Below are 22,878 nucleotides of genomic sequence, written 5' to 3' on the forward strand. Positions count from 1 at the left end.
AATACTTTAAGACTGTGTCATAAGCTTTTAACAAGGCAAACACATCATGACAGCAAAGGAAATAAGAGAGCAAGTGAGAGACAGAGTGAGAGGCAAAGAGAAAATAATAATCTGTAAATATTAATTAAGCTTAATTGGTGTTTTGTGGTCAGGAAGCAATGCATTATGCATTCCGCTCAAAAAGTCTTTTAAGCACAACAGATGATGGAAGTGGAATTTGTCAGCTTTTGATCATTTGTGTTCAACTTAAACCACATCTTAAGGTTCGCACAACTCAGGGAATAAAGTATCCCCACAGCCCCTTTTGCATCAAAGCAAACCAAAACACTTTGCATAGGCTGTGTCTGTTCTGCCTGCATGTCACAAAGTGAATCTTGTCCTGACATCTCCAGCCTGAGCAGAGTTACTTTTATGTTTTTTGGTTACAGCGAACAGAAACACTCACACGGTGAGGTGAATAAGCTCTCATTTAATTCAACAAAATGAAATTATACAACTAGTGGTTAAAATCATAATTGAGTCCCATATAGGCTACATGTCTGTCACTGTAAGGAAACAGGTTGTGCTTGTTTTACACACTCGATTCATGGGGACACAGAGGAATTACATTTTCTCCTTTTAAGGGTAGGGGTTTGGAGAGGCATGGCAGAGAGAGGCTATCTTGATTCAAGCCAGGGCTCACATCCAAATATTTATATCTGATAAATGATCACTCAAAGTCTGAATCCTCTTATGCTATAAAACTCACAGAGCAGAAATAGTCTTTTTCTGTATTTTTTAGCAAAATAAGACAGTCTCTTCATGTGCTCTTCCTGAGGAGAGACTGAATGAAGCGTACCTTCTGTATATGTGAGGTAACCATGAAAAATACATAATTATTATAGTAATATCACATAATTATCATTGCCATCTTCATATTTAGTTGATCATTATTGATAACAACAACTTCTTCATCTTCCACCTCATCATCAACACAACATGTCATGGATGAGTCACCTTCATAAAATCGTCTGAGCAACAAATGAAAAAGATCAAAGAGTTAAAAGCCAAGCATCATCGTGAGGCTGGATACATACTGGTCTTAACGGTACAGCACACTGACAAAAATAAAGACTCAAATAAATTATTAGAAGACACACTATCGATCATATATCATATATCTGTGCATGGCAGGTGAATAAATGCAAAAAGTCAGTCTACAACATCTCTCCAGGTTTCTCTCTTTCTGTATTTGAGTGGTAACCCAACAGAGAGAAGTCTGGGTCTACATGCGAGAACATTCTCCTAGAAGTCTCTGATGGAAGGAGATGTTTATTGAGTATAAGACTGCAGAGACCAGATGTCTCCACACTTTGTGCACTCCAAATCTTTCAGTATCCTGAAGAACAGAACCAGTAGTTATGTCAGCTTTTTTTCCCACTTCCTTTTAGTTCTTTCGATCCATTCTTCCCAAACCTCCACATGAGAATGAGAGGAGTCCTCGAGAGTTAACCCACAATACCAGTGCTTGAAGACCAATGGCAGAAGAGCACGCAGGAGTAATCAGTTTGGAATTATAGTCCTCCTGTCTTGCATTCTTTAGATGATCGACCTGCAAGATCTGTTTCCATTTCTTTTCTTCCATCTAAAAGTCCATGGACATGGAGCGCTGTTGTGGATCAACTATGGTGGTACTGTTACGAGCACTGTTGCCACGAACACTGAGGGTTCCACAGGCTCCTCCCATCCCACCAATACCTCCAGCGATGCCACTAGGCCCTGCCATGCTCATGGCTCCTGCCATACTCATTCCACCACCCATCCCACCACCCATTCCCACTCCTCCCGTTATACCCACCGCTCCACCAATTGCTCCTCCTGCAATCCCTGATGCTCCTCCTCCTCCCATTGCTCCTCCACCTGCGGCTCCTCCACCCACTCCTGTTGCACCGCGCCCATAAATCTCACATGTGGTCTCCTCTGTGACTCGGTCCTCAATGACCTGCTGGTCGCAGTCGTGAGTCTGTGAGTGCTGCTTGTAGCCATAGCAGCTCTTCTTATAGCTGGCTGTGGAGTTGAATGTCTTCATGGGTGGCGGCTTGGAGAAGTCGTTGTGGTAGGACAGCTCCATCGAGCTCAGAGTGGTGCGGCTGTGTTTCATACTGCCACCGCCAGTAGCCACAGAGCCTTGTGAACCACAGTGGTGCTCGTGGACGCAGCGGGACATAGTGGAGGAGCGCCGCATCTTGTGGAAGCTGTCCAGCTCCTCAGAAAGGTCAGCTAAGTCAGAGGACATCTCTTTGTCACGCAAAGAGAAGAGCTCGTAGTGGGGAGGGTCGAAGACCTCCTGGAATCCAGCCTTATTGAAAACACCAGGACGTCGAGCTACAACCTTGAAAAGAAAAAGATCCATTCAGACTATACACTTAAGTGATTACCAGGCCACTGGTTGTCCACTGTGATGCAGCATGAGCATATATCAAGACAATAGAAGGAATAAGCATTTTAAGTCTTAAAACTGTCAAAAAATGTAATAAATGTGCTGCTTGAAGCACTCTGAAAACTAAATCTCTCCTTTTCCTATATGAGTGATTTGGTCCAACGTGGACAGAGATTTTATTATTTTCCCCTTTTCATCAGGACCTCTCCAACATTAGACACTTCAAAACTTTGGGTTTTAAATCAGAATGAATTTGTACTACTTTTATTTGTCTCATTTCTTACTCAAATCTTCTCATTTTATGCTTCTTTTTCTTTAATTTTATCATGTCTTCCTATGTTTTTATCTCTTTTGATTATCTGAAATGTACAGCACCTTGGTCAACAGTTGTTGTTTTAAATGTGCTATATAAATAAATTTGACTTTGACTAATTTATCACATGAGACATTTATGTATGTGTTCTTTTTTGTGCTGATTAACTGGATGGGTGTCAGCTGGGAAATGCCAGTTAAATGTTAAATCCGAAACACCTAACTCTTCTTTAACTTTCTCCACTTAAACAGTCATGTTTCTAAAATGGTACTTAAGTACTTAAGCACTTGTTTTAGTAAGTACCTTTTGTGCCATAAACATGAATGAATAATTTAACTGAATGCACATTATTTGCTTGCTTTTTAATATATTTATTTTATATCCATTTAAAGCATGAGTCAAAAGGAGAGTACTCCTTTTTAGGGTCTCCACTTTGAAAAATGTTCAGCACTCACTCAGGGATAAATCCATTATGGGAGAGTCAGACTCCAATATTTCTGGCCACCTCAAGACAGCCATAAAGTAATGCTTACTGAGTAAGTAATGGGTTCTGGGAATTATGAGGCATCATAGAGTGATGTAAAAATAGATGGAAAAGGAAGCTTAAGAGAAAATGGTGTAACATAAGAAGATCTTACAATGCGACTATACATTTCCTCTCTCATGTACTGGATTATTTGTGACATGTGGTGAAATCTAAGCATAAGCTTTTTTTTGTTTTCTGTCTTTAGAGCTACATTCGTTTCCAACTTGTAAGTAATTCCATTGCTTTTAATAATGTATCATCTTTTTAGGCTCCGACATCTCTTGGTTGAATGAAAGACATGAAAGTCCAACTACAACCAATGGCAAAACAAAGGCTGTATTACCTTTTTTCTTGGCTGCTTCATCTGGACCAGGATGGAGATGATAAGAAGAACAAGAACTATGCCTGATGAGACGCCGATAACGGTGCCATGGGTCTTAGTGATCTGATGAAAAAGCCCCTTAGATCGTTTCTCTGTAGCAAAAAGGTTAACGAGAGGAACAACAGCAATGAAAACTGGGAAATTTAAAAGCAAATCCAAAATCTACAAACATGCCATGTAAATCTTAATCAGCTAGCTGGAAGAAAGAAGATAATCACCTTTGCAGTGGTTTTCATCCCATGGGTAGACACAGTTCTGAACGCCATTGCAGACCAGGGAGTTGTTAATACACATGTTGCTGTGACAGAAGAAAGTATTGTCGTTGCAAGGAGCTGCAGGCAAAAGACAATACACAGAGATAATGGAATTTAGAAAAAAAGAAAACATCTGTCTAACAGTGCTGAGTAAAAGATGACTACACTGTGAAAAGGACCAGAAGCTATTTTGATGATAACAATAAAACAATAACAATAAAAGAACAATCATTTGGCTGTGGAAATCTGTAGAGGCCCGTAATAAAAGATGAAATGTTCTATTATTTTCTGAAACACTGGAGGTCTAATGGAGACACAGTACACATAAGGCCATGCATCATCATTTCCTGCACACATAACATCGGCGTGACGAAGGGAGGAGATGACGGCTTCACTAAACTGCAGCCGTCATGTCAAGGGACTCTAACAGAGGGGAGACAGAGAGCGGGTGGAGAGGGGGAATAGAGAAAAGATGAAAAGAAAGGCAGAGGTGGGGATGTGGGGGCAGAAATGGCTTCGGTTCATCATGGGGGTGCAGGTGGTTAGGCAGGTGCCGCGAGACACAGCACATTAAAGCAACTTTCAGCGTATGAAGACTGTGATGGCAGAGACAGAGATGGCTGGTAATTGAGGCTGGCTGCTGGGCTCAGGAGATCGATGCACTTCCAGTCAGTAGGAAGACACGCAAGGCTGAAAGAAGATGCAGATGACTGCATACTCGTATAGACAAGTTTGGAGCTGCAGCAAAAGCCAATTCTTATCTGCCAAGTGGAACTAGAGATGGGTGATGTGGAAACTGGGTTTAGGGTACTTAAGGATATTTATAGAGTATTTTGTTTATTAGTCCAGAGGAATTGTTTAGCAGACAGAAAATTTTAACACTAATAGTTGGTTAATATTTCACAAACTCCTCTATATAACAAATGGAAAATTCATGTCGGGTTGTAAAGAAACAGGAGTGTGCAACTAAAACTTTTTATTGAGTCTAATACAAAATAAGGGAAATTAGAAAACCTGATCTTTGTGAAAGCAGCCCTATATTATAAACACATTTAACGCCAAGTGTGTCATATTCGATACATGAGTTTGTGTGGTTCAGTGTGTTTTTTTCCCCAAAAATCTGATCACATGAATCATCGGACACATGCAGTGCTACTGTAAAAACTGCACAGAAATACCAGGAGCAAAAACTGTACAAATTAAAACTAATATATGCAAATTGATATTTTATTTTTCTTTAATTTATCAGAAGGTTCAATAAACACTCTAGTTTCTAAAAATTAGAATTTTATGGTAATTATTTCATGGTTCAAGCTTTACAGGGTTAAAACAGCTGATGAGTATTATGCTTTCATTTAATTTGTTTCCATTTCAGTTGCCAACAATAACAGAAAATGATGTCTACAGGATATTTTCTTCATCTAATTTCAAGTCAGTTTTACACTAAATCCATTAGTATCCAATTATTTGTATAAGATGTGTCGTATATCCTGGACAGGATGGCGCATGCACAGAAACAGCCATTCACGCTCACATACACAACAAACAGGAATCACTGAGTAACAAATGGGAGTTCAGAGAGGGAAAACATGCCAAGTCCACACTGAGAGATTCAAACCCAGAACAGTGCTAAGCACAGTGTCCAATCCTAAAATCCTAAAGCTTATAACTTGTGCAAAATATGACCCAATCAGATTTGTCCTGTTCAGTTGAGTAAAGGATGTAACAGAGAATAGATTGGAATAAAGTAATAATAACATTTAAAAAAAAAACAATTAGGAAGATAGATGATTAATGTATGATTCATATTTATACTTCTTTGTTGGGCCCAAAGGATGAGCATGCTTTTAAAATGGTGTTCACAAAGATAAATATTGTTCCTCTTTGCATGCAGTACAAAGCAAAATCTGTCTCTTATGGCTTGTTCGCTTCTCCAAACTGTCCCTTCCAAGCTCCCCTGAGTAAATCATTCCACCCCTTTTTTCTTTCTCTTTTTTTAAACACACAAGCTTAGCAGCTGTGTGCACACACACTCTCTGAGTCTTTATCACAGCTGAAACAGACTCTAGTTTGCTCTACTAGTTTCAACCCTCTTCCAAGGTCCATTGTGATGAGGGCTTTGTGCCTCCACTTGCTTCCTCTGCCTCAGGGTTAAATAACTTTGACAGCGAGACATGCATATGGGCATGTATGTGAGGTTGTGCATGAAAGAGTATGTGTGCGCTGGAGTGTGCTCTCCTTCTATTTCCCAGTGAGAAAGTAGACTGGGTCGCTCCCCTGACACCGCCATCACTTCCAAACCGATTATGTGTCTCTCGCCTTCAAAATGTAGTTTCTAGGAAGGTGTCAACAGCGCTTCACCCTCTTGCTCACAGCCTCTCTCCTCACACAAGGACATAACTCATCTGAGTGTGTGCATTGTGTGGCCGTGTGTTTATTTAATAAGGCTTTCATGTGCCTGGTTTACATTTCATAGGGGATTCTGCTGGAAGATTAGAGCACGTGACGGAGTGCAAAAGGCACAACTCATCTTGTACTAAGTGACAAAGATTAATTGTTCCTTCTGACCTCCAAGCAAACTTTAAGCCAGTCGCTGACTCTGACCAAATAAAGTTTAGGAGTTCTTCAGGAGTCTTCAGACTACTCTGAGATGAACTGTGTGATCAGAATTAATGAGGATCCAAATGATCTTAAGGACTCTTCGAGTAAAAAAAAGAAAAAGAAAAACACCCTTGCTGAATCTAAAAGCCATCAACTTGTGACTGCAATGGTTATGGGTTTGCTGATGAAAACAACATTAGCATTCACACAGGGCTTGGGAAGTGTGCAGGAGAATGTAGCAATTAATATTTCAGTCCATTCAGGCATTTAATGAAAATATTACAGTGTGCTAACAGAAAACTGTTTTCTGCCTGGCAATTTCTTTCTACTTTATACGCAACCTTTGGCAGCATTTGTCTGAAAATTTCTTGTCCTTCAAAAGTGATGAAGCCCAAACTGAAATTACTTCCATTAACCCCATTCAGCATTTCCTTTCACCAAAACAGAGAAATAAAATCCTAGTTCCCTTTTGTAAGTGACCTATAATAAACACAGTATGGTGCTGTGACATGCATATCAAGAAACAATTTGATACTTTCAGTTATTTAAAAATGTTGGAGTTAATAATTGGTTTTCTCATATCTGCGCTCTAAACATGGCGCAGCGTAATTAGCTTTCCTTGCTGAAATGGCACTTCAGTGTCTGTTGCTGACTGCTGATGCAAATAGAACACAGGACCTCATAAATCCACTGTTTTTACGACTGCTTGTGTGTGTGGGGTTGATAATGTAGAGCCTTGAAGATCCTGAAAGTATCAACATGTATTTCCTCTTTACGGATGGGAATTGAGAACTGGTTCCAGTTGAGAAGAGGCACCAGATTTTCCAAAGTTTCAGTTTCTTTTATTAGTATGAACACATTTTTATGAAACTTGCTGAATCTAAAACACAAGGCAGCAGAACTTTTTGCATGCCCGAGTCACATGTAAGCATTTTTCTTCTGTTTATTGAATGTATTTGGACTCAAATAGTAAATCAGCCATACTAATGCTGAAAACCTGTGAAGGCTTTTTTTCTTTTTTCCTAAACAGGAAAATGATAAAGACTCATTAGGGAACTGTTAATGAATCACCAAACCAACAAGCAGAATTGATGATGGCAACGAAATCTTATCTATATAAATCCCTACGGCTTACCCGTTCTTAACAGAGAATTATTCAGCCAAAGAGGGCAAAGAAAACTACAAATCATACTCCTAATAAACAAATAATAACACAAAACTGTTATATTTGATCTTATTTGTCAGCTTAAAAAAGCTAGAGATGGTTAAATCCCTTTAATTAGTCAATATCTACAAAGAGGCATAAAGTGCTGTTCAACAGCAGCGTTAAACCCGCAGCAGAATGCCGGGTTTGATGCCGTAAAAATTGTCTAGCTCACAGTTTTTATACGTGTGGTCAGACTGAGCCCATTCTGTGTATTCCAGATGGCATCCAGAAACTGATGTCTTATGCTTGTTTTGTTTTTTTTAACAGCATAACAAATGGCTCTAGGCCAAATACTCAACCATGTGGAAGTTCACATGAGGAAACAAGATGTTAAAATGCTGAGTCCAGGCTGAATTAGTATTGTCAAGAAGACTGGCACTCACGATCAATAAATGATGTGAACAGCATGCGGAAGCGACTGAGTCGGCTCTTCTCATCGGCCCACATTCGTACGACTCCCATGTCGTTGTTAAGCATCACATCGTTAGCCACAGTGCTGCAGAACTTGGCCTTGAGGTTTTCAATGGCACTGCTGCCATCGTACACAGCCACGAAGTTCTTCTTACACTCATTGGAATGCTCCATCTGGTAGTCTATGAAGCGCAGGTAGATCTGGGGATGCACAGGAGATGCAAATCAAATGAAATTCACAGCGATACATCACTTCGCTTCACTGCTGTCTAACCATGACAGCAGACAAACTTTTCTTTTTATGTCAGCAAAGTGTGAAAAATATTCATTAAATCAGAAAAGCCAATATAGCAGACACGGAAAATGTTCAGACACTCGTAATAAACAAAACACAGATAAGAGAAGAACCCCGTGAACCTGTGAATTGTTATAAAGCCCTTCCTTAGAGCATGTAGGTATGGAGGAAGGATAAAGAGTTTAGCAGATGGAAAGAACATAGGTTTACTTTAACAAAGTAAATCTAATTCATCCAGGTTGTGATACATATAGCAGTATATAGCATTGCATAAAAGTAAATCTGAGAATATGGAGCAGCGTGCTCTGTGTTCCTCACACACTGTTTTTTTCATGGTTCTCTTCAGAGAATGCCGCAGGGAGGAAAGACTAGTGAGCTGAAGCTGCAGCTCTGCTGGCATTGAAAGTCTGGGCTCAGAATGAAATACTAATGGTGTGTTCACCTGGTCAGAAAGTCAGAAAATTTCAGCTTTCCAGAAATTGCAGTCAAACACAAGTATCAAAACACCTTGTATTTATCATGTTGTACTGACCTAAAATTTAATGGGATTTTTAAAAACCTGACTGAAATGCACTAGTTTGTCCTTTGAACATCGCATCGATTCTCAGCCTCTGAATATAACAGTTTCACAACCAAAATTTCACCTGGTTATAGCATGAAGCACAAAGAAGCAAGTCATAAAGAATAAGCCAGTTACAAAACATATTTAATAAAAGCTACTTTCAGCTGCTCCCTTAGTCACAAGGGGTCATGCTAGAAGGTAGTTCTACATTTTTGATTTGCCACATTTTAACACCAGACACTCTTGCTGACACAACCCCATTGAGATATGTGTGTCTCCTTACTGGACTGAAACAGGACCTTTGACTTGTTAGAGAAACGTGTAAAAATCCTAGACTATGGAGCCAGTAGAAAGCATCCTCAATACAGTTTCTTTATTCATATAATTGTGTTACTACACCTGTGCTTTTTCTACAATAACACTACTACTGAGATACAACCTCACTTTGAGCCTGTGCCCTGTTTATGAATGTCTTTCTTACAAACTGGATATAAAGGAAGGTGATGACATGTAAACCTGCATTTTTTTCTAATTACCACCAGGGGGTGCCTCCCTATTATAAAGCAGCCTATGAGAAAATACATAGCTATTGCAAACTAATTAATGACCTCAATCAGTAGTTTTACATCAGTTAAGACAAAGTAATTTTCATTTTGCTAACATGGACCCATGCTGAGTAAAATAAACAACAAAGCAGGGTATGCTTTAGGATGTGGCTACCTTGACACTATATGAGGGTGCAACATTTTCCATTTCTCAGTCAGAGCCACCTCTTGCTCCCAATGTGTGTTTCCAAAAAATTGGTGATGGTTAAAACGCCAGCCAGGCTTCAAAATTAATTTCACAAACCAGTGGGTTTTGTCACAGTAGCAATGTCCATCTTATCTTTACAGTCTATGTAGCCAGCACAGCATAGTTTGCTTATTATTAAGCCTAAGTATATAACTGTGTTTCATTTCAGCTCCCACTGTGAGTAACTGCATAGCACGAGTCAACAAATTATTCTGCGCACAAGTCACGTCAGGAATAATGACATGATAAAATCATGACCATGGCTCAGATTAAATTTCAGCACATTTAGCTCACAGACACCGGTGAGCAGGCAGCAGTTAAGTAGCTGCTGAGCCTGCTGCTCTTTTTCTTTTGCGTCATTGAGCTAATGTCTGGCCACTAAACTCTGTCCTTCTACTAAATTCAGATCATCTTCACTTCTGCTTCACACTGCACATGATGAATCAGTGAAGCGATTGTGGAGGCTACTTTCTATGGAAGTAAGAAAAGAATGCGTGTCCATGCAAATCGTGTATGAATAAAATATTACTTTCCTATATACATATCAGTATTTAATGTGCATAGGTAATTAGTTGTACTGTGTGAATGGATACTGTGTAATTTGTGACTGAATGCATCTGCCACTTTATACTTAATAGGATGTGCATGAATTTGTGTGCATTAGTGTATTGAGCCCAGTGAGCAGCCCAGGAGTGTGTGGATGACTCATTTAGTCACGAGGGAGAAGCAGAGCAGCAATGAATTAAGGCTAGCCAGGTTGCGGTTGTAATTCCAATGAGATTTTTGATATCTAGTCATAAATATCAGAACTTATCACTGGGTTTTCACTCTTGGCCTGAAAATATTGCCTACTCGTGAATCTCCAGGGCCACACTAAATAAAATTCGCCTGCACTGCTTTTTCCCATGCTGCCTATCTGTGTATTTGCACTGCTCACACCTATTATGTTTTAAATTACAACCACAGTACAGACAAGACTGCCAGAAGTGTTGTTCTCAATGAAAGGAGTGCACAATGCTACTGTATGCATTCCCGTTACATATTTAAATGTAAATAATTTATAGACTTACTCAGATTTATATCCACCGATCAGCCACAACACTAAAACCTCTGGAAGGTAAAGTGAATCAGTGGTCATTGTGCTACAATGCAACCTGCCTAGGCATTCATGTGGATGTTACTTTTTTACATGCTAGCCATTCAAATGTGACAAAACAGGCTCAAAAGTGTGGCAAAAAACAAGTCTATACAACAGGTTTACTTAAATAGGTGAGGGGTGCCATAGCTGTAACAGACTTCGTACACTCCAAGGAAATAACACTCTCAACACCAACTGCACCGCTATGTTGTAAAAACTGCTCAGCAGCAGCTCAGGGAACATGATTAAAATGGGGGGGAGTACTGAGTTGACTCTGCATGTATTGGCATTGACCTGATCTACCGAGACCCCACAAACCACCTCCTAGGCGTCCCCCTTCAGTGGTAAACAGTAAACAGGTCGTTTGTCAGGTTGTGGTTTTACATCTTCTTGGCTACATGTTTACCTATTTACTTGCCTTGTAACAGAGAATATCAAAAATAGTTTTCCAGTGACACAAAACTAGATAAGAGAAATGTGTCACAATAGTAATAGGTGAATGTGCAAAGAATTAATGGTGCAAAGACAGAGAACAGTGGGAAGGTGAAGCAATGGAAAGTGGAGCACACTGAACAGACTGGCAGTATACAGGATGATTTTAGAGTTTACTTCATGACTGTTTAGATATTCTGAGTCGTTCCTATTCTTGTTTGTACTCCAAGGATCCCCCCACACACACTCGCTTCAACTCTGTTCACGTTTCAAGTCCTCATGGTAAAATTCAAAATTACTTCTCCTCAGATTTCTTTTCATGGATGACTATTCATATCTATTCTGGGATTAACTGCATTTGTTGCAATGAGATTTTTGTATCATTTTCATGCGATGTTGGACAGGATTCATGCAGGCTTTTGTCATTTACACAGTTCCATTAGTGGCCAAAATAAATATTCTGAGCTGGGGTGTGAACAGAGACCCTGTGCTCTTACAATTCGCTGAGAAAGATGTGCAACCTCAATTTTCACTGACGCTGAGAGGCGTGAAATGATTGAACACAACTGAGAGAAACATTGCTGATGGTTTAGATGTAAAATTTCTGTCTTTCTGTGGCACTAACTCAGTATGTTGCCAGTGTAACAAATATCCCCAAGAGAGATGAATAAAAACCCTTGAATGTTATTCCACTTTATTTTGTAGTGAGAATGGAGGCTGTTTAGAGATTTTATTTATTCAAGGTGTGCATTTGTCTGGCATAATGAAATGGCTTTGAACATGACTCATTCAAGCAGAAAGATAGACACCAGCTAGATTTTAGTGTTTAGAAAGCACCACAATGGAGCTCGAGCAGGATACAAAAAATGTGTTAAGGATTGTACCTGCTTACTGACTAAAATTAGTCAGTACTGTACTGACCTTGGACTGAGAAGGAGCCTTGATTGTCCAGATACAGTCCAGGGCATCACCAGGTTTCACTCGTTTTTCTTCCTCCACCTGACTGGAGCGGATAATCCCGTCCCATCCACCAACATTAAACTGGCATTCTGTAGAGAGACAAAAGAAATGTGGAGGAGAAACATAAAAGAAGAAAAAAAATGAAAGGAGAGAAGGGTGTAAAATAAAGAAGTCAAGAATGGGGTCACATGGATGTACATACAAGAACCAAATAGAAAAAAAAGAGCAGAGGATAACAAGAAAAATGGTTATTATGAAAAGAAACACATGACAAACAGAGGGACAGATAATGGATTTTATTGAGGAAAGAAAGGATTTAAGGCTGAACTGAAGTCAGCATAGCGGATTAGGAAAAAGGACAATAGGAAGACAGAGGAACAAGAGAGAAAGGCAGGGAGGGAAGAGCAAGATAAAAGAGGTGTGTGTTCCTTCTTTCGTGTTCTTTAATTTGTACATGTGTGTTCATGTACGTCCTTTCAATTCATATACAGTCGTGTGCCTGTCAAGGTACATTTGCGCATTCAGCATTAACGCCAGTGCCTGAGATAGCCTCCGGTAAGCTTCTGAGCACAGAGGAGCTCTTCAAAAAGGATCGAACGCAAACCTGCAAAATACTTAAGAGCTTACCTGGGATGGGGTTTAGCAGTCCACCCACGTGCAGATGAAAATCAGGGTCTGAAATGATAAGATAGGATGGCACATTACTCTCAATCCACATAGCAGACACAGGTAAGAAGAGAACACAAGATAAGATCACATTAACGCATCCTAGATAAAGCAGAAAGGAGGTCTGTTTGGAGCTAATATCTGTCACCTGATGGGAGGCACTGATTTCTGGGCATATTGGGTTTAGATTTAGAAGGCTCTGATGTTGAACTTGTCTCTATTGAACGGCAAGAAAACAGGGGGGGAGAAAAATCTATGATTGAAGAAAATTGTAAATCCTATGAGAGAACTGTGGATGTCCATTCTGTCTTTTTCCATCATCTTTTACTGGTAATGAACACAAACAAGATGGGAAAGGGGGGAAGATAAGTATTCCTTTTGTTATACTGAGATCAGATTCTCCTTTATGTTTTGGGATAAAAGCAAACTAATCAGATCCTGTTCTTCACACATCTTGCTCAAAACCTTTGATGTGTACAAAAATGTGCTTTCACACTCTGTGCCATTACATTCAGTGCAAATGTGCCGTTCGGTTGCTTGTACCTGCAATAAAGGTGTACTCAATTCGGAATCCAAGGCCTTCCAGCTCCTCGTCGCTGGTGAACTTAACCCACATAAAACGTCCTGTGGATGTGACAATCTCTGGATTCTTTCCCCCACAGAAGCGATCAATAAGCGGAGAGAAACCAAATGGCCCATCACGTATTTCGATGTGATCGAAGCGACACTCAAACGATGGCTCTATGTAGTAGTTCTTATCAAAAGACAGCTGAATCCTTTGTCTAGGAAGGGCTTTGGCAAACAAGGGAGCAGAGAGAGAAAAGAAACAAAGGGAGAAAATCTGTGAAAAGAATACAATTAAGTCTTTCTTTTAGAGGACACAGAAAATCTGGGTGGTGTTCTAAAGCATAAATTTAAAGTAGAGTCAAATATGAGCTAATCTGGATTTTGAAGTTAAGCAGATGGGCTGTCAGTTCTAACCTCTCAGCTCTCTGGGTGGTGAGATGAACTTTTTAGAAGTTGGCTCAGAGCAAGGTGCAGATTATAAAGTCTTGTAAATCCTGTTCCACATTGCTGACTGTTAACTTCTGATACTTAGCCATGCCAAATGTTTACTGTATATAAATGTTTCTTAAGGTTGTATTCAGACATGATATTATATTTCTAGAAAGAACCAAAATGATCAAGGAAAATGTGACAAGTGGCCCACAAGGAAATGGTTTGACTACTGAAAAGTAGCACTGAATTAAAAATGATCAATCCAAACGAAAATGTTTCCTGTCTCCTTACAGGCTGCATTACTGAGGACTTTCAGAGTAATTTCTGCTATTCAAATTATGAATAATGACCAATATTAGCACAGGTGGTGTTCCCTCCAGATGAGGAGGTTGTTTGTTCTGCAACATCATTACCTGTTGTAGCACCCCCGAATATGATGGTCTAACTCAAAATCCATCCATCCATCCATCGCAGACAGGTTTTAGCTTAGATTTTATACTTTCAAGTTATGCTACTCAGTCCGTTTACAGTGCATTCCCTGTGTGCATACATCACTCAGAAGAATACATATACAGACAGGTGACAAATTAAAGGAAAACCATGAACTCTTGACACCTACAATGAGTAAGTAAGTAAATAAATAAGTAAAATTTATTTATATCTTTTCACAGATAAAAATCACAAAGTGTTTCACAATACAGAAGGCGATTTTGTTTGCTAGGGAAATATTTGGCATGTATAGTTTGAGCCCACTTCTCGCCTCAGAAGAGGTTCACTTCAAATCAGTACAAAGTTGCTCTGAGCATTTCTGAGTCTTCAGTGTATGATGACACATTTCTGTCTGGACTGGAGTGGTCTCTTCAAGGACGAAAATGCTCTATCCATAAGGTATAAGGGTGCACTGAATGAGTATAAAAATTATGTGAGTCATATTCGATTGCCTTTGCATTACCCAATCTTAACCCAGCTGAACGCCTACGAGAGACTTCGGACGGAGATGTCAGGCAGTGCTCTCCAACCATCATCAAAGCACCAAATGAGATAATATATCTTGTGACAAAGTTGTTCATCCTTCCAGTGGATTACAGAAACTTGTATGATCAATGTCATTGAGGACCGAAGCCATTCTGACAGGTGTGCAATGGCCCAACACTAAAATACTCTATTCTGCACTTTTCCTTTAATGTGTCACCCATGTGTATGTGGACACACATGACCACAGGATCCACAAACGGAGCCACTGTGGGATATGTCAGCACTGCTGTCACTGATTTTGTGAATACACAACACTGCAGTCACAGCATGAACTCTAGTTCACAAGTTCATCTGTCATGCAGATCCAGATGAATGTACTGAATGTTTGTGGCACTTTAATACCATGCCTCCCCTCCCCGCATACACACACACACACACACACACACACACACACACACACACACACACACACACATAGTCGATTGCAAGGGCAATTCATGCCTTCAGAGATGAATCATACTAAAAAGAGATGTTGAGGGTGAGGGCGTGGGGCTCTCAATCATGCCAAGCTTGCAGAAGCAAAATGCACCCAGGAAAAGAGAAAAAAGAGCAAGGTCAAGGGTGGTACATGTGTATGGCACAGAGAACAAGTGAACTAAAATAACCAAAGTGATTCTCTTTTCCCTGTGTGAGTTTTTGCTTCTGTTCTTGCCTTTGAATTTGAACCTTTCTGCTTGAATGAGCAGCCTGTATGCCTGCACTTCCTGCTATGAGTGCATTCACTCCCTGATGTGTTGAGTCTCATTTTCTCTATAAATTTCTATCTCCTTCTCTCTCTCACACACACACACACAAACACACATGCAAATGACACAGCTTGATACTTAAAGAGCAGAATGTATAATCACTGAGCTGATGAACTCTGGGACATGACAATCAATGAGGCTCACTAACCACAATTTATGATTACAAAGCTATCTGATTAGCTCTTCTACCAAACGTGAGCATCCATCTCGCTGCGATTCAGAATGAAAGGCTGAACACTGGAGCCTGAATATGAATATGACTAAGGCCATTCAGGACTAAATAATAGTAAATGATAGGTTCCATCTGTGGTGTCCCAGGCCTGCTGCGAGGTACTACTGCACACATCAGTAGGCTGGCTGTGATGGAGTCACAGCTTGTTCACCAACAATAGGTCTGAGCTTGCTTTGTCCACAGGGGGAGCACTTGAGCCATATGAAAAATCTATTCTCCACCACGGAAGGTAAAAGCACACATCTCATCAGCATGAGAGCCTGTACTTTAACTTCATGGATAAACAGTTCATCAATTTAGAAAACACATCAAGCAGCATCCCAGACCTCATCTCCTATAGCTACTAATGATGCTTTCCATTATGTTTCCCGTGCGGCAGGAAACCAAATTACTGATGGGTGTGATATTTCTGGTGAACACTAAAGCTGACAAGAATGCCTACAATTCAGTGATACGCCATCAGAGCTCAGTTGTGTAGCAGATGTTCATCTCTTTTATATTTTACTTCAATAACCGAATCTTTTGCCAATAAAGATGAGCACACTGTAGCACTGCTCTGATGAGGCCAGAAGTCAGGCGCTACCCACAATGCGCCACTCTCCATCATTCTCAAAGGGTATCTGTGTGCTGAAACAAACTCTGGATGGCTCATTTGGAAAAATGTCAGGCTGATTGCCCGCTAGCAAAAGAACAGAAAATCAGATAGGAGCGAGGTTATATAAAACAATGCCAGTCAGGCTAATGACATTCACTGAAGGAGGCAACACGCTGAAAGGCGGGAAACTGTGTCAGCTGTTCTGGCGCTATGGAGCAGAAGATGAAACATCAGTGATCTGGCTTTACCTTCCAGGATGTAAACACACTCCTTATTGGGTGGATAGGGGTTTGGGTAGTTTGGGGAGGTGAAACTCCCGCCGTTGATGTTGCGGATCCACGTGCCACAGTCGTTCTGGTTGGGCCTCTGGCCGCCATAATCGCCCGGGGATTCTGAAATCAGAAAGGCAGCGGGAAAAGAGAGAGCGACAGACAGATGGGGTATTGAGTTGAGGGATCAATGTCCCGTGATAAAAGTAGAGATAATGCCTCTTCATTTCACACTGGTTCAATATGGATGAAACAACATTAAGAGAAAATAGGAGCACCTGAGCTTACCTTTAGTTCTCTGTGCCAGAGCGAAACCCTCTTCTATTAGAAAGAAGAGTACCCACGCTGTGAAACAGAGATATTACACATTAGTCACAGGTGACTTAAATTCTGTATTCATATCCTCGAGTTCATCAGCAGTAAAGCCACTGAACAGACACCGAATGTGATCGGCTGTGGTATTGATTTCCCCTGTGTCTGATGAAAGTGAAATATAGATCAATATCATTTTTAAGTACGTCTGTGATTGAATTAGTAAAAATTTTTAAAAAGGTATGGCTGGAAAAGGAAGAGGAGAGCTGAGAGAGAAAAGTTAATGCAATAAAGTTATATCAAGAATGAGGGTTCTGCCTCCAGGAAAAAAAACCAGTCCATTATCAATACAAATTATTCATGGAAGGACAAATAGCGCACAGACATCCTGTAAATAACACAAATCTAAGATGGAAAGTGAGAACTAGACATGAGGTCACCATTTCATTCATTGCTTTTCAGTGACTGGGTGTTATGATATATCTGTGTTAATGATAGCCATATTTTCTCAATAAGAAATACTGATATCATCTTCATTTTTTTAAAGATTCATACAGTCATGGTTACAGACTTTTTCTCCAACCCCCATTTTCAGTGTCATTTATTTACCGAAAACAGAGGCAAAAACACATAATTAAGAAAGCTGTACAAAGATTAATTGGACCAGGAGATTTATTTTCATCAGATTTTCCATAAATAGCAGTATTACATTTATTATGAGTCTGTTTGGCCACAACAGTGACACTCTAATATTATGACAGTACTTGTCATTCTGCGGCACAATAAACAAGGGCTACTGTGATTCTTTTCTCTAATTACACTGCATATTATTTCCATGTTAACTGATAAATTGTTGGTCTATAAAATGTCAAAAATAATATTAATCTAAAAGATTGTTTTCCTTGTCCTATAAGTACATTTTCACATATGACTATCAAAATGGTTTCAGTTGTTCAGGAATTCCACTGATGATTAGTGAAACACAAAACGTGGAAGCAGAAGAATATCAATAGCAATAATAGTTTTATCTGCAATACTAAAGTACAGTGCTAGTAGGCATTCTGGCTTCAGAAATATGTTGCTAATGGCAACACTTAATGGAGATAAAGTTCAGTGTGAGATAAAGGCATCAGTACATGAAGAAATAATGCAGCTAAGATTATATATAGATATGAATGGTGGGAATACCTAAATTAGTCACAGTTTTAAATGTGCCTATACGGTGTGAACAGACTTGCAATGATACTTGTAGAGTTATTTAAAGATAATTTGAATCTACCAACTCCACCTACTAATCTGCAGCCTCTGGGCACCAGAAAGATAAAGCATTCGCACAAAAAAATGGATACCGGGCCCTGGGCTCACAGCGTTGATGAGAAGACAGGCATCTGGGCAGCGCATGGACACGGCCAATAAATGGAATATGTTGTAGTACAATGATATCTGCGCTGAGAGCACGCATGTTACAGCTTCTGACACTGTCTTGCTCTGATAAGCCGCTGTAGACCTGATCCCCACTGAGTTCATAATAGGTTGGCCCGCTCACATCGAATAGGAGAGCAAATGTGAGCGTGGCAAATTGCATAATGGCACCCAGGAAGGACGGATGGAAGACTGACAGAAAGAGAGAGAGAAAGAAAAGAAGCGGGTATCTAATGAAGAACAATCCACATTTAACATGAGCAATGAACACAACCGTACCAGTGAGCATAGATGCTTAGACTCATTTTGAAATGCACACATACAGAAACCCTCCCTCCCAGCTTCAGGATCTCATTACCTCTGTCTCCATTATCTTGCAGTGAAGTAGGTGGGAGTACGAACTACCACAGGCAATTTTGGAGAGCAGACCACCCAAATAACAGAGAGATGCTGCAAGCTCACACTGAGGCTTTTTCACTGTATAAGCCAGAATCTAAATTCTGAGGATATCTGAAACACTGCTGCCCTCCACAAAGCTACAGTGTACACAGTGGGAATCTCACCACACTCCGAAGGCCTTTTGTCAGAAGTTTTAAAATACAGACTTTGTAAGAAGAGTGCTTTTATCTGTAAAGACAAAGGGCTGCAGTGGCTTAAATGTGTTTCAAGTCTATAAAAATGTAAACTCACTTATTGGGCAAAGCTTGCATAATTTATTCCGGTAGTTGTAACATATTTTGAAACAGTATAAATAAATCAGCAGCTAAATAGGATTTCAGTCTTTGTCACTTCAACATCAAGAGAACAACTTGCAAATGTGTATAAAAATAGGTGGAGTGTGGAGATTATGAACATAGACACAACTTGTAAAAAAATGAGTTAATGGGCTAACATCTTATGAAATAAAGCAGTCTTTTAAAAATGTAGGTTGGGTCATCTCATCCCATTGACCTCTGGTCATTTTAAAGCACAAGAGGAAACGTTACCGCCGGTTTCAACCCTGCTATTCTAGGTCATGTCACTTCATCTTTACATCACTTCTCACTCTGGCGTCCAAACCAAGCAGACGCTGGGCATAAACTGAGGCCACCGCAGCTTTCTGAATTGAAACAGAATCAGCAGCACTGCTGTACCCTACGGAGACACCCCCTGTTACACGGGTGGAAGAAATATCATTGCAGGCCCATGAGATACTATTGCCTGCCAATGATTTAGTGTGGCTTCAAGATGAATAACTTATGGGCATAAGTTAGAAGTGCCTGGGAATGAGATAATTCCCTTGTGGCTACAAGTACAAAGCAAAGGGACATAGAAAATAAAATGTCTTTATATTAGGGGGGCCATGAGATACAGAATTCTTTGTTTACTGGCCAAACCAGGCAGAAATATCCTGCAGTTCATCATGGCTGTTGCCAAACAGTTGATAAGATATGAAAGTCTCTAAAAAGGCTTTAGTTTTACTCACACTGTAACCTGTGTAGTGAAATAGTGAGGTACATTCACCCAGAGAGGGTGCTGAAAGCATCAGAAAATCAACAGCGCTGGAACACACTGGACAGCGCCACTATGCTGGCTATTAGACTCGCCGCAAGGAGTATTAGTTTTCATGTATTAATCTGAGCATTTACAAACACACCTCAAAGTCAGCAAAGGCTATTCCATAGAAACAGCAGGTTAGTGACTTAATATGGACAGTAATGCGTGAAGCAGCTTTTATTTTGAAGTGCAGGGAACTCAAGCCTCTTCAGTAGTTTTTACTACTTAAAAAGATTTTTCTTTAAGGTTTCTTTGTAAAACTGAACTTAAAACACTACGCATCTTCTGGTCACGTATTATTAAGACGTGGTCAGGATAGAGTTACATGCCCAGAACTTGTTTTTTCATCCCCGTGTATTGAGCTAACCTCTTGCGGCCAAGCTACTTTCTGGCAGTGACGCTCTCCTCACCTTTGTTAGCGGTGGTTCGCTTTGCTGTTAAATCGTTTTCATGGCCTAAACCTCAGCGGTGCAGTGAACTGCCCACACATGCAGACCCTTTGACAGGTTCGCTGCACTTAATCGGCGTTGCAGCCTTGTGCTCCGGCGCGTGCCTCCTGTGCCAACGGCACGATCCTGTGGCTGCAGCGGGAGTCGCTCCGGCGGCAGCACGCGCGTGTGCGGGACGTCTGTGACTGGCTCTTAAACTTCGTCGTTTCCTCCGCAGCAGAGAAGGAACTGGCCATGGTAGAGCCCATTGACACCCCTAGCTGTAACCCGTGCATTACAAAGTAATATGAGAGTATATATTTTTTTTAGGTTATTGATAACATATATTAAAACATATAATAGCTTTAAGTTTCCCTTTCTGTACAGATTTACGCTAGGCTACACTGTTTGTGACGAGTTGTTTTTATTACGCCTTATTGGAAACACTCAATGCGCGCTGACGGCTCGTATCGTTGCTGTGCGTTGTTTTTTTAATTGTATCTGACCTTTGCTGTCCACTATGATCATAAATCTGCCCCCACTGGATTGTAAACTGAGTGCCGCTCAAATTCCGATTCTTTTTTCTTGCACCACTGGACCATTACAATATAATAAAAGCACAAAACTATTTTTATCGATTAAATGCTCAAAATACCAGATGATTAATGATGTTCGCTTTTATTTATTTATTAAGTCTTTCTAATTAGCAGCAAATGTGCTCCGGTAGACTAAAGCCAATCAGACCTAACCAAACCCTGGAGGACCTGCGTGGTTTGAGCAGCAGAAGCTTGAACCAAGATCTGTCACAAGAGGGCAAGTAGATGCAAATAAAGGAAGAATGGAAATAGGTGTGACAGAAGGCAGGAAAAAAACAAACGTTGAAAACTGTCTGTAAATTACATCAGCTGTCTCAGATTAAGCGGAAAACATAAAATTAACGAGGCGCATTTTAATCTTCTAAAGCGCATCCGTGGTTAATAGGCTATTTGAATTTCATGGCACCTTCATTCTGATGGGATCAAACCCCACAATCTGCAGTTAAACTGTCAGCTGCGCTAAAAAGAGAGGATCAAAGGTTAAACATTATATCCAAGGTTGAAATATTCTGTCGTCCGTGTCGTGGCCAAGGAATCAGACCTTGACGCGCACCTCGGATGACCGAGCGGCTCCTGTACAACTCACCTCTGTGCATTTCCTCTGACGATGTGATTCCTAACCCAAAAGCACCTTTTCTAAAAACGCCCTCCTTTTCTGACCATTGTAGTTGTCCACGAGGCTCTTCACAAAATCCAACTTTGCTTGGACAAAAGTAAATCCATTACGCAGAGCCGCGCTCCACCGAGCTCTTCTTCGGCGTTCCCTTTGCTGTTTTGCCTGCAAGAAAAACCCCGCTGCGAGCCTTTCAGCCAGGCATCATTACAGCAAAAGCAGCCTGCAGTTGGACCACGGTGGAGAAGACATGTGGAGGATGGACTGATCCAGCTGGGCTGACGCGCTGTAAGGAGAGGAAGGTAGGTATCCAAAAGACGCAGACGGATGGATGATGGATGGAGAGTGACAGAGAGATGGAGACTGGGGAAGAGTACGGAGGAGGACAGCAGGAGGTGGAGAAGAAGAAGAGTCCGTCTCTGTCAGCTCTCCGCCCGTGTCTGAACTAAGAAACGCTCCTGAACGAGGCTCATTTAAGCCGTGGGCGCTGCTTACATCAATGAGAGGCTTGTCAGGAACACGGTCAAGTTACAGACAACGCACACGGAGCTTTTCCGGTGAGGTATTTCAAAAATAAAGTTTCACTCGCGAACTTGTTGCAATTTTTAAAGAGAAAAGAGCGTACAAAATATCTGTTTATCTATCTATGGGGATAACACTGATTCAGCTATCCCGAATAATACAGTCATGGATAACTAATGTGCTAAATATTGCACATGTGGACACTTTTCCCCCACATTCAACTTTTGCTTGTTTCACTGGATGCTTTTATTTTTAAGGAAATATCATGTTTCCGGTTCTGTAACGCTTTATTTGCTGCCTAGTCTAACACAGCGTGCAGCGCACCACCTACTGCTTTGAGTCCCCTTCTCTTCCTCACTGTATCTCTCCGTCAAACATTGTCTCTCTCTCTCACACACACACACACTCACACCGATGGCTGGCAATTGTCTATCAATACTGTAGTGTTTTTAATCAGTTGCAATCTGCTTGAAGGCTACATTGTTACTCTCATTTTCCATGCAGGGGAGGTTTACCCTCTTCATGCATTATTTAGTAGGGTGGCCCTGTAGAGGGGTGCAGGCCCAGAGGGGTGCTCCAAGGGACCTCCAGGGGTCTCATGTAAAATTAAAGGCT

At 40.6% G+C, this 22,878-nt stretch overlaps 1 protein-coding gene across 1 annotated transcript; it reads right to left on the bottom strand.

Moving 5' to 3' along the window:
• Positions 1–456: 456 nt before the first annotated feature.
• Positions 457–22,222, bottom strand: LOC134631631 (neuropilin and tolloid-like protein 2). Its single transcript, XM_063480166.1, has 10 exons — positions 21,715–22,222; positions 17,123–17,179; positions 16,814–16,957; positions 13,502–13,750; positions 12,920–12,967; positions 12,254–12,381; positions 8,086–8,314; positions 3,859–3,972; positions 3,602–3,732; positions 457–2,371 (listed from the first exon to the last, which is right to left on the bottom strand). The coding sequence occupies exons 1-10, from the start codon at positions 21,722–21,724 to the stop codon at positions 1,625–1,627; spliced, it is 1,857 nt and encodes a 618-aa protein (XP_063336236.1). The 5' UTR covers positions 21,725–22,222; the 3' UTR covers positions 457–1,624.
• Positions 22,223–22,878: the final 656 nt, after the last annotated feature.

The sequence above is a fragment of the Pelmatolapia mariae genome, linkage group LG1 (genome assembly GCF_036321145.2).
Source record: "Pelmatolapia mariae isolate MD_Pm_ZW linkage group LG1, Pm_UMD_F_2, whole genome shotgun sequence".
Lineage (NCBI taxonomy): Eukaryota > Metazoa > Chordata > Actinopteri > Cichliformes > Cichlidae > Pelmatolapia > Pelmatolapia mariae.

What these genes read in the sequence shown, in the direction of transcription:
- LOC134631631 (XM_063480166.1), bottom strand. An exon ending in TCTGGCACAGAGAACTAAAG is followed by an intron (nt 16,958 to 17,122) that starts GTAAGCTCAGGT and finishes TTCTGATTTCAG; the next exon opens with AATCCCCGGGCGATTATGGC. An exon ending in AGGCTCCTTCTCAGTCCAAG is followed by an intron (nt 8,315 to 12,253) that starts GTCAGTACAGTA and finishes GTGCATCCCCAG; the next exon opens with ATCTACCTGCGCTTCATAGA.